At 45.6% G+C, this 13,979-nt stretch overlaps 1 protein-coding gene across 4 annotated transcripts in view; it reads right to left on the bottom strand.

The window, feature by feature from the left end:
* CLTC (clathrin heavy chain) overlaps positions 1-13,979 on the bottom strand; it is a 30,122-nt gene that overhangs the window by 6,991 nt on the left and 9,152 nt on the right. For all 4 annotated transcript variants that reach the window (XM_032707335.1, XM_032707337.1, XM_032707336.1 and 1 more), the window contains 26 exons: positions 13,067-13,335; positions 12,342-12,503; positions 11,432-11,545; positions 10,864-11,037; positions 10,518-10,715; positions 9,693-9,893; positions 8,967-9,119; positions 8,545-8,667; positions 8,125-8,262; positions 7,874-8,038; positions 7,586-7,766; positions 7,036-7,199; positions 5,348-5,473; positions 4,645-4,787; positions 4,034-4,268; positions 3,573-3,695; positions 3,333-3,478; positions 2,987-3,170; positions 2,475-2,667; positions 1,860-2,017; positions 1,555-1,719; positions 1,361-1,468; positions 1,080-1,247; positions 780-929; positions 396-527; positions 125-235 (listed from right to left, as the gene is read on the bottom strand). In XM_032707335.1, the coding sequence (XP_032563226.1) occupies positions 125-235; positions 396-527; positions 780-929; positions 1,080-1,247; positions 1,361-1,468; positions 1,555-1,719; positions 1,860-2,017; positions 2,475-2,667; positions 2,987-3,170; positions 3,333-3,478; positions 3,573-3,695; positions 4,034-4,268; positions 4,645-4,787; positions 5,348-5,473; positions 7,036-7,199; positions 7,586-7,766; positions 7,874-8,038; positions 8,125-8,262; positions 8,545-8,667; positions 8,967-9,119; positions 9,693-9,893; positions 10,518-10,715; positions 10,864-11,037; positions 11,432-11,545; positions 12,342-12,503; positions 13,067-13,335 (4,184 nt within the window). The remainder of the gene's footprint in view (positions 1-124; positions 236-395; positions 528-779; positions 930-1,079; positions 1,248-1,360; positions 1,469-1,554; positions 1,720-1,859; positions 2,018-2,474; positions 2,668-2,986; positions 3,171-3,332; positions 3,479-3,572; positions 3,696-4,033; positions 4,269-4,644; positions 4,788-5,347; positions 5,474-7,035; positions 7,200-7,585; positions 7,767-7,873; positions 8,039-8,124; positions 8,263-8,544; positions 8,668-8,966; positions 9,120-9,692; positions 9,894-10,517; positions 10,716-10,863; positions 11,038-11,431; positions 11,546-12,341; positions 12,504-13,066; positions 13,336-13,979) is intronic.

The following is a 13,979-nucleotide window of genomic DNA, read 5'->3' as shown; positions in this document are numbered from 1 at the left end:
TTTCCAGACATTAAACAGACCGAGAATAGGAGGTGAATCCTGACACAGAAGCCAGAGATTCAGGAATGGCCACTTCTATCCCAAAGCACAGACAACATTAGGTATTAACTGCTTCAAGACATACCTGGTAGTCTTCTTCAATAATGAAGAGGTTGTTCAGGGATTCATTCACTGATTTGTTGTTGTGATTTTGGACTGAGCGCAGGTAAGGCTTAACCAGGGGCAGCTGTTTAACCTTCAGGGAACCAGGGAGACACATTTAATTCCACTTTTTGTAGAAGTCTCAGCATCTTCCCCGTGAGGCAGGGAAGCAGCCAAGCATTTTAAAATGCTACTACAGATAAATGCTTTCCCAACTGCCAGTTTTGATTTGAGCTGGATAGTAGGAAAATTACCTTTGTGAAGAAGGTGACAGCACGAGTGTGGTCAAGCCGAGGGGACAACACCATCAGCAGATCATTGAGCAAGAGAGGTTTAAATTCCAAATAGAATTGAACTGCCTTGTAATACAGCTCCACATTGGCCACCTGGAGATGAGCAAAGATGCACATTCAGAGCACAAGTGAAAGACAGACATAACTTTAGAAAATTCTGCAAAACTGAGCCACTCAAGATTCATTCTTGTCTCTAGAAATCTCTTTAGTTACTGTGAATTGCAGTTGCTTTGAAATTATGTGGCAATATCAAGAACTTTGCATTTCAAACAGGCTACTAATGAAGGAAGAGAACTGAAGTGTACATAGCAAGACATTTACCTCCTTTCACTAAGAAAGCAATACCTTAGTGATGATATCTTTGAACTGGCCTTCTTTCCAAGCATCTGTTGGGTGATTCATCATTGTGATTATGGCATTATCATACTCTTCATACTTATCATACAAGAACACCAGTTCGGCCCAGAGATGGGCTTGTTCTGCAGCTCTCAGAACCTAAGAAGAGGCATAATGAGCAATATGTTAACAGGGAATTCCATCAGCGCTCAGGCTTTAGTGCCATTAACAACTTCAAGAGCTGCTATTTCAAAAGCCAGGGCACAGAGAGATGTGTTTTAAGCTAAATTTAAGGCCTTAGATACTCACCTTGGGGATGTTGACTCTAGACCAGAACAGCTCCAAGTGCTCCCTCATCTTCTGTGGCTTGAATTTGGAGTAGAGAATTGCTAGCTCTGTGAACATCCCCATGTGTGCTCGCTCAAGCCCAAGTGCTGCTTCCAGCATAGTTATCAGCTCCTCGAAGTAGCCACGATCCTACAGGACACAGAGACTTCACATCAGGAACCATCCTGATGACTCTACAGCTCCAATTTTGGGCAGAGCTGCCATGAAAGAATTGAACTGTGTAACAGGAGCCAGTTAATTACCTGGTAATAGTTGATCAGCTCCTCCAACTCATCCGCGTGCACCACAATGTGGAGCCCACACATCTGAGCCAGGCGGAATTCCTTCCCATCCACGCAAGCGAAGCAGACCTGGAAGGGACAAGTGTGTTACTGTTTATAATCCAGGCCTTGAAGTCCTTTCAGGGGACCTTTCAAACCCGACCAGCCAAGTTCACCTCTTTCCACGTGCGGGTGCTGTTTGCTTTCCGAGCCCCATCCACGGCTGCCTGGTATTCCCCGAGGTGCACCAGAGTGGAGGCCAAACGGCCGAAGTTGGACACGTTGTTGTACAGCAGCTTGGCTGCCTCGTACATCTTCTCGTCATAGCAGCGATCACCCACCTGAGGGACGGCACAACAGGTCAGGCTTGCACACTTTCAGCCACTGGCTGACATGAGATGTGGAGCATTTGAGCTCCACCTTTGTGGTCAGCAAGGCTGAAGGAGCTGTGATTCAGCAAAACCAACCCATTGTCACTCACTTGCTGGATGTGTGCGTTGTTGGGGCCATTGATGAACTCTTCCAGCTCTGCCAGGCGGTTGGTTTTAGCAAGAGCAAAGATTAATTCTGTTTCCACATATGATTCCCGGGCCTTCTTACGTGCCATCTGGAGATACTTCACCAGCTCTTCCCAGTTTCCTAGGAAAAGCAGTTCAGAATTTTTAGTTCCCGCCCTTGAGGACACTTATACTTAAGCTATACTATCAGCTCGAGCTAGTTGGACATGAGTATTTCCACAGCTATTCCCCAACAATCAAAACCAGCTTTCATATTGGTATGTCCTTCACACACATACATTACACTAATAAAGTCACCTTACAACAGGCCTAACTAAAATCCTGGTCTTTAACTTCATGCAAAGACCCCCTGCTCTGAGAGAAGTCTCCAACTAGCTTAAGAAGGTAGTTAAAAGACCACGGATTATCTGCAAATGCAATACACTACCTTTTCCCATTCTCATTTAGGGCAGTCTTTGCAGGACCAGATTCCTCTACTTGCATCAAGATACAAGTCTGGCAGAACTGCAGTTCGAGCAGACCAGGCAAAAGAGCTGAGCAACATTAACAGCAAAGATGTAAACAAAACTTAATCATACCACTGGCATTAGCAGCTTGAACAACCTCCATGTATGAGGAAGGATCATCTGCTTTAATGTAGGAGTCAATGGCTTCCTTTACCATCCCCTTCTGGAGCTGTGCCTTGGCCAGCTGGCTCCACACCGCGGGCTCATTGCAGCGCTCTGCGAACTCGTACGCGCGGTCCAGGTTCCCAATGTGCTCTATTAACACCTAAAAATGGGATGACCAAGATCAGCCACTACCACAAAGGCCGGTTTTACGGGACACCAAGTTGTGTTTTATGTTTGGTTTTCAATGGATCCACAGCTTTTAAAATAGGCACTAACCACACACAACCCACACAGTGTGGGTGATTTCAGCCTTGCAAAGTTTCGCTCACTACAGGGTTCAATAAACAACATTTGTCCTACTTCAAAAGACACCGAGCAGCTTTGGTCACTCTGCTCATCGGTGGTAAGCATTCAAGTCGCAAGTTACCAGCCAAGCCACAAGTCACAGGGAGTTCTTACAGCCTGAGATTTTAAGGTACCTGCACAGCTGATGTGTTGACATCGAACTTCCTGAAGATGGCAAACGCCTCCTCGAAGAGCTCGTTGCTGATGGCTATGTTGGCTATGTCTGGGGCATCGTAGTTGTCCAGGCGGTTGATGTACTCCATGACACGGGTACGGTCAGCCTTGATGGCTGTCAGGATGAGGAGGTTCTGTAGGTTCCTGAAGAGGGAAAGAAAACGTTAGTACTTATCAAGAAACCATCAAGAAATTCACCCTCCCCTCTGGAGAAGGCATTAGTTTATTTGCTGTTCCACATTACAGCAATTTAATGCCTGCACCAGGTAGAATTCCAAGGTTTCCCATGACGTGGTTTTTACTCGCCTGTGCTCACTGAACACGGAGTTATCAAGAACTATTTTCTCCAGCAGCTCAATAAGCTCATTGGGAAGGTCTGCAGTCATGAAAGCCTTCACAGTAACAGAGACTTCCTCGGGGTCCTGGGTCTCCGACAGCGCAGTCTGGACAACCTGCAGGTACAGTCAGGCAATCAGCAAATCAGTCAGGTCAGGTACTACAGGTCAGGGTGGGACAGCCAAGGCCTGGCTGGCCTGTCACTGGTACCTGGTCAATGAGGGGTCTCCTGTAAGGGTTGCTCTCCAGCAGCACACTGGCCCACAGCTCGGGGTCTTTGCGACGAACTAAGTATCGGGAGAGACTCTTGAAGAGGGAGTTCTCATTGCACACCTGGGGAAAGGCACAGTTTGCTCAGAGGGAAGTCACAGCTCTCCAGCCTGCAGTGGGTAATTGTACTGCAGCACTAAATAAGCCTGCCTGAGAGGCTGACTAGAACCTCAGGCCTTGATACTTCCACTAGCCTCCCACTTTAGGCCGTGCAGGGAGTCCCCCATTTCTCATTAAGCTGCAGAGGGAGATTAAATAACCACCTCCTATCCCATCAGAAGCGTGCAGTTCCCAGCTTAATATTTTTAGGAAATAAACGCTTTTGTCATAAACCTGAGCATCTATCCCGTGACACTCATGTCAGAACTTTACCCACGAGCCAGCTGCCTTGGCATACATACATTAATAAGCTCCAAATCGCACTGTCCACGCTCATAAGCCACACAGGCCAGGTGAGGGTCCCTCTTCTCACAGTACTTGCCAACAACACGACTATCATAATAAGGATTCTCACGCAGGAACCTTTCGGGGTTGTTGTTGCTATCAATGTATATTTTGGCCAGTGCATTGTGAGTCGCAGGCTCCTCACAACCCTCGTGAATTCTTGCTTCCAGCCAGGGCAGAAGCAGCTTCAGCCTAGAAGGAAGTGATCGTCACATTAGAGAGGTTGAGTGAGTAAGTATCCACTCGCACAATTTCTTTGCTATAAATAGGACAGAGTCAGGAACTAAACCAGAGTTACAGTACTCCATTTTAACCTGCATTTTGGTTCATTAATATAATGGTGTGACTTTCTGATCCTGTGAAGAAGATCACATGCCAAAGACTCATCTCATCCCTCAAAGATGAGATCCCCACATCAGCCAAGGAGCAAAGCTGGTTGCTCACCCAGTGGCAGCTTCTGGCTGTGTCAGTACCAGCTTTAGCTGTGTGATGAGGACATGCACTGATGGATGAGCAGTGTAACACAGCCAGACTGGCAATTGGTAAGAGACTTGTAGAAGTTTAATACCTGTTTCTTTTCTCAACCTCTGCAACAAGCTCATCAGTCGAAAATTGACCTCTTACTACAAGGATGAGGTTCTTTATTACATCTTCAGAGCAATCCACATCAAGCAGTCCCCCAATAACAACTGGCAGACGGCTTGGATTCACCTAAATGGGATCATTGAAAGAGATCAGTGTGTGGTCCTGCAGCACAGGCAGCCAATACTCATCCCTAGAGCTACAAATGAAGGCTGCTTGTTAAGACTGACCCCATCTTCCTGCCTTTACTCCCAGCTTCCTGAGGTTCTGGACAAGGTTGGAAATCAACTCTTCAGTCAACAGGTGTTCACATCCCAGCTCAGTGGCTCCCTAATGCTCAGGTCCCACAGGAAGAGCTCCTGAACAATCCACTTTGTCCCTGAAGGAGAACTTCCCCTCCATCCCTGCAAAACGCTGGGAGTTAAAATCACCCCAAGAAGCCCAGAGTTATTCTACCAAGTCTTCCTCCTTCAAGAGGCACATCAGTGGGGGTTACTGCCCAACCTGGCTGAAGAATGAGATCTGATTCACGTCAGGGCTGATTTACTGGAGGCCACTAACAGGTACTTAAGTAGCAGTCTCAAGTCTCAAGCTGTTTGCAGAACACTTACTATATACAACTACAGGCATTGTGTTTAACGCTGGAAAGACTGATCCTTTTGCCCCATTGAAGCCAAGCTGTAACTCACCTTCTGTACATAAATCTCAATGTATTTTTGGAGATTATTTCTGTACAAATACAGCACCAGGTCGTGGACGAAGTCAAAGCGATCGCACACAATGATGAGAGGCAGCTGGTCAGTGAGTTTGGCTTCCTAGAAAGAGAACAGCTTCAGTAATTTGGTTTTGCTCTTGGGCTTAAGCAGACAAATACGGTCACTTAAACTGTTAAAGCAGCTGAATTTGGAAAGCTGAAACTCAACCAAATAATGACAGCTTGTTGTTCAACTAATTGTTTGCAATATGTAGCAAAGTAGGAGTACTCACTCCCACTTCGGGGCGTGGAGAGCGAGAAGCTTTCTGGAGTTTAACCCTGCATGGCAGAGTCTACAGGGTTTTACAACACAATACAACTATTACAAGTCTAAGCTAGAGAGAGTATTTTTAGTTGCCACTGGTGTTTGGTGTGCAGGATTAGCACTCTGGGATTTCAAAACAAATTTAACCAAGACTAGGTTAAGTTGTGATTCAGCACGTAAAACTTATACACAGAATTGACTTCGAGTGCCATGTGCCTTGTGGTACCTCCTAACTGTGGATTTAGAGAACTGTAGCAGTACTGCTAAAATTGCTTATCAGATTAGTTATCTAAAAGCATTCCAACTTTCAGCATAAGGTTACAATGGTTACAGTACAGAAGCTTAGTCTATGTGGCAGACAGTATTCCGGATGCATATTTCAGATCACTTATTCCAACATGCACATCCCAGAATATAATCCTACATAGAAATTACACTTAAGGACTTTACACAGGGAGGCCTGTACTGGGAGATTTACCTGGTACATGTCCTGCACATTCCAGACATGGAACAGCACAAAAAACAATAACTTTCATCAGGAATTTGACAGCTTGATAACATATCTTAGGTGGCTTGATCAAATGACATACCTTACACCTCGGTGACACCAGGTTAGTTTTAGAGAATTCTCTTGGGAAGAGTTTTGCCATCTTCAGATATGATCAGCAAAATCTAAGACTATGCTATGTAACCAACAAACATGAAGGCAGGAAATGTTCCCAGATAAAGTTTTCCCCTCCCACACGGTTCCTCAGGTATTTATAGTAATGTTGGGTTTGTCAATAAGCTCAGGACTAGGACCACAGAATCTGAACTTTGAGCACACCATCTTTTCCTACTCTTCAGCAATGTTTCAGCTCTGAACCCCAGCAGTAACATCAGTCAGCAGCTCTTTATGGAGCCCAGAACTCCTACAAAGCATTTATGGAATTAATTGACACTATTCACTTGTTGTTTCTGCAGTTGCTCAATTGAAGTTGATTACACAGGAAATAATCAAGTTATCAACTCGTTTGGCATTATGGTTGTTCTCAACCTTCCAAGTAAATTGTTTGCTACTTTACAGTACACATCTGTAACAAGTTCTAGGTGAGCTGGTGCAATTACTATATTTTAAGAGTTCAAGCCAAATTAACCTTACTAAGGGCAGTGAGAGACTGATCTGACAGATTCTCCATTGTTTAGATAATATTCCAGGCTCAGACTTTATTAGGAGGCACTGTCAACATGGTAGCTACCTCTGGTGCAAGAGGACAGTCGGATCCTTAAGTGCAAAGGTCAAACTCATCTACTTTCAACACCATGTTTTATCAGAACCCCAAACAGGCCAAGACAGTCCAGTGTCACCCAAACATTACCTTGAGGAAGTTTTTAACACGTTCTGGATCATAGCAGTTACTTTCCCTGCAGATTCTTTCCACTTCTTTAATCTGTCCTGTCTTGCAGGCAGCTTGAATATACTTGAAGTGCACATCTGGATCCTGGCTGAAGTTTACAATAGAGCCCAGGAAATAAAACAAACCTGGAGAGAAACAATCAACACGTTATTCTGCTGGTCTTGTTGAGAAGCACAAAAGCCCAAATCCCAAAGGCTACACGAAGTCAAGATGACCATTTTGGACAAAGAGAAAAGGCCAGCAGCTTCTTCAGTTTACATTTTACTACATTTTACATGTATTTTTCTACAGCTCCAAACTTTTCACAGCATTTCAGAAAAACAAAATATGCAGAAAAATATGTTGGTGCCCCTCCTCAAGGGGGAAACTTTACGGTTTGGGCCAGGTTTCAAGACAGTTTTGAGGCCTAACTACTTGAAGTTCAGTACAGCTTTCCAGATTTCAGCAGACAGACATGCACACATGGATGAGGAGGTGAGCACCAGCTCCTTTTGCAGAAGTACAGACTTACCTTCAAAGCTCTTGAAGGACTCAAAGAGCTCAATGAGTGACTGTGTTGACAGCTGTTCATGGTATTTTGAAGCCACCTGGACACAGATCTGCAGGTTCTGACGGATGTTCGCAGACAGCATCGCACGCAGACACTCCAGAGAGTCTTCTACTGACAGGGACCCAAAATAATTCACTAGCCACTGCGAAGACACAGAAGCCATTTTAGACCCAACCAGATCACTCCACACTCTGAAAGCCATTCCTAATGGCCTGGTTTTCTGTAGGTGCAGGATGCTTGGTGTCCTACCTCAGGGTTGAGGAGGTGAGTGTGAACAACCGCACGCTTGATGTCGTAGAGGTCCGTGAAGTGCTCGAGCGCTCTCTGCAGCAAACCAGCCTTCTCACACAGCTGAGCTATGTGAGCCCGGTCGTAGTGAGTAAACATTTGGTTTCCCAGGATGGCATCTGCAACCTAGAAGGGATATTGGAAATTTCCCTTAGTCCCTGAGGACTGTGACCAGCTCCAGCCAAGGCTGATCAGGGGCTCTGAGCACACACCTGAGGGGCGTGCATGAGGTTCATCTCAAGTAAACGTGTTTGCAGGGGACCTTCTGAGGGGCGATTATTCTTCAGTGCATCCAGCAAGAAGGCTGTACATTGCTGGATTAAATTATATTCCATAAAGACATCCACAATCTGCAAAAAAAAAAAAAAGAGGAGGAAATTTAGGCTTTTGATTAAAAACTGGAGGTATATTTAAAGAAAGTACCATCAAGTGCAGCTGCCAAAGCTAAACCACTTATTCTGACACTGCACTAAGCTGTCATTCAGTGTTCTTAAAACCAGGCATGAAACAGCCTTGTTCCACCTAAGGTAAATCCAAACTTGTAGTTCAAAATCTCTCTCTGGTAAGAGAAGCCACATTCTTAACAATTCAATGCCTTGAACATAAAGTTTCAGTGCAATCAAGTTATTTACCTGTGTTATATCTGCAAGAGGCTCTTCATCTTGAACAAGCATTTGTGCAAACTGCTGTCCTTGATCAGGGTTGATTCTCATTACATTCCTCAGCAAAAATATCCAGTCTGGAGTATATCCAACCTGGAGAGAGAATGAAAAGTAAGAGCTCCGCTTTTAACCTTGTTAAACACAGAGCTCAGTAACAGCTACTGTTAGATTACACAACCCAGTCAGGATTTCCTCTTTTGGAAAAGGCTACATAGAGAAGTATAACAAGATACATGTCTGAAGTCTAGCAGTAGTTATTCATAACAACCTTGAGGGTAAAGCAGGTACTGCACAAGCTCTCAGATTCCCCCCCAGTTACTCTTAGCTGCTTTGGAACATACACTAATTATTCTTAAATGAAGGACAGATATGGCAATTTAATTTCTTCTCACCTTCTTAGCATACAAAACAATCTTCTGGACTTGTCCTGTTTCAGCAAAACACTGGATGACCTTGTTTGGAACGTTGGCTCTCAGATAGACACTAAGTGCTAGCGTAGGATCTACAGATTTCACAAGGTCTCCCAGCTCCTCCGAGCACTCCAGCTGTTTAAAGACATAAACACAGTCAGCCCACCCTGCCATGCCACGCTGAAAAGCACTACCACCTTCTTCCTCATTTATTTTCCTTTTGGACTTGTTTTAAAAAAAAAAAAAAATTAAGCTTGATAGCCTTAGCCAAGTGTTTCAGCAGCAATTGTTCCTCATGCTGTTCCACAGGAGTCAAAGGCATTTTTAGAGCTAAAAAGAATGGATGACACATATCAGCATGTTTCTGGGGCTAATTACAGAAGTGTAAGTACAGCTCAAAGCATATGCAAGGCAGCATCCAAAGGAGTTGCTTGGCAAGAACAGCAGCAGCTCAGAGGCTTTCCATCCTGGCTGCACCCTGCTGGGATTTGAAGTGGAATGAGAGAAGCTCTGAGGGTTTGATCGATTCCCCTGCAGGAACGTGAGTCACAGGCATGGGTGCAGTGAACACCTATTGCTCAGCTGGGTGAGCACACCAGGGACTGAGGAGCTCCCAGTTGATTTTTCCTGGGGAGGTGAGGAAGCTGTCAGGCATTTATGTGTGTGTGTGTCCCCTCAGGGCTCTAAAGGTATCGACCCCAAACTCACCTTATCTTCTTTTAACCATTTCTCCAGGAGCTGCTTTCGGCCCTGCTGCAGAACTGGTCTGCACAGCTCCAGGGACTCGTACTTGTTCAGCTGCCCCTGGTCCAGCAGGATTCCAAAGTACTGGAGCAGAGGGGAAGTCTGTCCTGGCTGAGCTGGGACGCTCTGGAACCGGCGGATGGTGTCTGGAGTACGCAGGATTCCCTGCCAGACAGACACAGGCACTTTCATTTCCTTTGCTGCTATTGTGGCTTGGCAAGAGTTTCTCCAGAAAGCTGGAGTTAATGTCACTGTAGCTGTCACAAGCATTTCTATGTTTTGCCAGCCCAGAATGTCAGGAGCAATAAGGCTGAACATCAGCTCAGACACTGAGATGTTCTGACAGAAAATGTGCGATAGTAGCCAGTTAGATTTGTTTCAGTAGGACTGCAAATTTAAGTTCAGAATTAAGACATCTTTCTCCTTACAAGCAAGTTCCTCTCATCTAAATTTAGTCCCTTGGTCTGTCCTTTTTATCTTGTTTCCAGGTGCAGCCTCAGCCTGAAGCTGTCTTTTCACAGACACTTTTTTAATCACCGGACAAGTAAAGCTAAGTACCAGAACCACTATGCCTCATAGCCACTACTTCATCATTTATTCCTCCCCTCCTGTGTGGGCTTTAAGATCACTCAGCACAGAATCACTATTCACACCCAGCACCCCAAGTATTACGTCAGGGCAGGAGCAGAAACAAGACTCTGGTCTTGCCACTGAGGCAAATTCAGCTTTCCTGAAGCAAGAAGCTTAAGCCAGAGGAGTTCAGTGCTGCTCTGAACACCAGCCCATTACCTTTGGGGCATTGGCTGCCACTTTTGCTGCCTCAGAATAGTTCCCTTGTGCAAAGAGTGCATTGAATTTCCTGGCAAAGAGCTCCTCGGCCCCCGCCAGGTTGTTGCGCACGGCCATCCGCAACGCCAGGTCGGGGTTCTGCAGCACGTTGGTGATGTAGGGGATGATGTTCTCCTCTTCCACACACACTGACAGCACCTGCACAAACACCAAGGGAAACTTCCAGTTAGCCCAAATATGACAAAGTTCATTTTTGGAAACTTTCAGACATGGATATGAGCTCTTCAGTGCATCATTAATGGCCGGTGGGATCAGCTAAATAAGTTTCCAGGGCAAGTTTCCTTACTTGTCCCTTTCTGTTCACTCCAATAATTCCAGCTGTTGCTTCGTGCTGTGCAGTAACAAATATGGTCTCTCCACTGATTCTGTTCATGTAGATACAGGTGCCAGTTTCCAGGTCATACAAGTGGATGTAGCCATATTTCGTGATGAGAAACACCACATCATGCTTGTCACTGATCTGCAAAACAGAAATAGATGGATCAAATGTGGCACTGGATAAACGAGCGAGTGCTTTTGAGGCTCAGCAGACAGCTGGGCCATTTCAGGACAACCAGAAGTGCTGGTATATTTTTACTCGAGGAGTCACAGCAGAATGATGTTGGAAGAGCTTGAAAAGCAGCTAAATATACATGGATATTTCTTCTCCAAATAAGAACGTGCTGCCTTTGAATGGTGCTTGTCTGCATCTTTACTTTATAACCACTGAAGCAGGAGCAGCAGCCACATCAGTCACACCAGTTTAGGGCCAACCCTGGGGTCAGTAGATTGACCACCTGGCTCCCAGTGCCCCACCACTGTCCCACCCACCAGGAGAAGCTTTGTTCTCATGCTCCTCTTGGCAGCTGCCATACCTGCATGGCAACAGGAAAGTCACTCTGTGCTTCAGGAGGGAAGAAGACATCCACGGCTTTCTTTGGAAAGGGCTGGTTCCCAGTAGGAGGTGTGCCAACTTCAATGATATGCAGCTGTGCAAGAGGCAAGATCAGTCTGTTAGTTCTTGTATCTCATTTATTTAACAATACCTTCAACAATGAAACCACAGCAATTCTCTCACTGCTGAGCCCTAATCCCAAGCTTATGCAAAGACAAACTAAGCCAGTCATCCTAAATATTTTCACTGACTAAAGGTGTGGCACATGGAATTCATGTACCATAGGTGAGGGAAACAGTTAAATATGATCCTTAGGTAGCCCTAGTTACTTGGAAGTTTCAGGATTCAGTTAAGTCACTTTATATGCACTCCTTCAACTTGGTTAACACTCTACAGTGATGGTTCTGAAGATGTTTCTCTGAATCTAAGCTTTTGTTTCAGCTGTCAAAGTAGCTCACGCAATTCCAGTGTTGCCACTGACCACTAATTTAGCCTTGTAATACTAGTGCTTCATTTTTTTTTTCATGCAATAAATTGGAAATAAGTTAAGTCTGATACTGGGGATCAGCATCAAAGAAAGATTACAACAGCTCTTCCCTCAAGCTTAGCCTGTGAAGCTGGGAGTCACATGTTTCAAGCAGCTCATTAGGCTGGTCATGACATGCCACTTAACTTCATGACTCCAAACAGGCTCCTGCTGCATCAGGTAGTCCCTGCTGGGAAGCTCTGTATGCACCAAATGTCATTTACATTATATATAGATGCACTATCCAGACCCACACAGTCTTTCACTTTTTTTCTTAAATGCAACTTTTTGTATTAAACCCCTTGTTTTCCTGAAAGCAGATAACCAGGGTGAGTCTCTAAAAATACTCAGAACCAAGCCTTACCTTACCCCCAGCTTGGCCTCTTACTGCAAAACAGAAGAGAGTGGATTCTTCAGCATTTCCTTCCATCTTGAACTGTGCAAAGCTGGCTGCATGTCCCTCGATGGGCTGGGACACTTTTCTATCTACAGAATACAGCTGCATTGCTCCCACGACACGGTTTTGCTGGACAAGGCAGAACAAGAATCAGGAACAACAGGCGCTCAGACAGTAATTTCATTTCACTTAATGCTGGTAAATATGTTATATCAAGCTGGAGTCTCATGCCATGCTTTCTCTTACAAAGGCATCACTTCAGACTCTTAATCTTGTACAATGTTTATATCACCAAAGCAACCAGGTTGGAAAAGACCTCTGAGATCCTCGAGTGCAATCTTTGACACAGCACCACCTCATCACCCAGACCGTGGCACTGATGCCACATCCAGGCTCTGCTTAAACACCTCCAGGGACAGTGACTGCACCACCTCCCTGGGCAGCCCATTCCAATGCCCCATCACTCCCTCTGTGAAGAACTTTTTCCTAATGTCCAACCTAAACCTCCCCTGGTGCAGCTTAAGACTGTTCATATCACCACATATACAGCTACATTAACGCAGGATTTTCAGTTACACTCATCTGAAGATCAGGCATTTCTATGTAAGAAAACAAACACATCACTTGCTGCTCCTTTAGGAGAGGCAACAAGACGAGCTCTGGGGGTGCCCTGGCCTGCTGGGGTGAGGTACCTGTGCGGAGATGCCCGTGAGCAGGAGCCACTTCTGCTTGGCGTCGGTGCGGTAGTTGATGATCTGGCAGCCGGCCAGGCTGGAGTGGCGGTCGAACATCTTCACGGGCTGGGACTCCCCCTCCATGCTCCAGTGGTAAACGGCGTTATCCGTCACCAGGGCCACGGTGTTCAGGGAGATCCACTTCCAGAAGGTGACATCGTCTGTCATGGTGTGAGCCTTCATCTTGCTCTTCATCTCGATGTTGAAGATCTGCAGCGTTTTCCCAGCTACAAAACACAGCCTGGTCAGCAGGGGGACAGCGCGAGCTCCGGGGAAAAGCAGGAGAGCTGCACTAGGACACGAAACCCTCGGGACTCCCTTCAAGAAAAAGCTGTTCTACACTGGCACATCTGCAGGGACCAGCTGGTACTTTTAACCAGAGCACACTCCTAGGGCTCATTTTCCCAGTTTGCCACTGCTGAGCAATCAAACAGATGCGGAGAACAGGGTGGCAGGGGACAAAAGCTTCAGCCACACAAACAGGTTGTACGAGACTTCACGTCCACCCAGACCAGGTTACAATCATGCTGAGGCTCTTGGAAGTTGTGGGGAGGGCTATGCCAGTGTCATTAAAAACTATGTCCACATCTGTTTAAAGTACTAAAAAAAGGCACAACATGGAACAGTTAATTTGGCAGAGGGTTTTTGTAACTCAGGCTTATTAAGCAAAACCTTTGGGTTGCACTAATGGGATACACAGCTACTGACTGCAAACCAGACCAACAAACTGTGCAAGGAAAGGGATCTAGTGACCAACACAAGCTCTAGAAGGCAAGAGGGAAGTTCTCCAAATTACACAGAATGGTGCATACAAATATCCTGAACAGCCACCTGCAGTCATTGCTACCAGCTTTTACAACACAGTGGCAGA

Source organism: Chiroxiphia lanceolata, chromosome 20, assembly GCF_009829145.1.
Source record: "Chiroxiphia lanceolata isolate bChiLan1 chromosome 20, bChiLan1.pri, whole genome shotgun sequence".
Taxonomy (NCBI): domain Eukaryota; kingdom Metazoa; phylum Chordata; class Aves; order Passeriformes; family Pipridae; genus Chiroxiphia; species Chiroxiphia lanceolata.
This window is presented reverse-complemented; position numbering and strand designations above follow the sequence as displayed.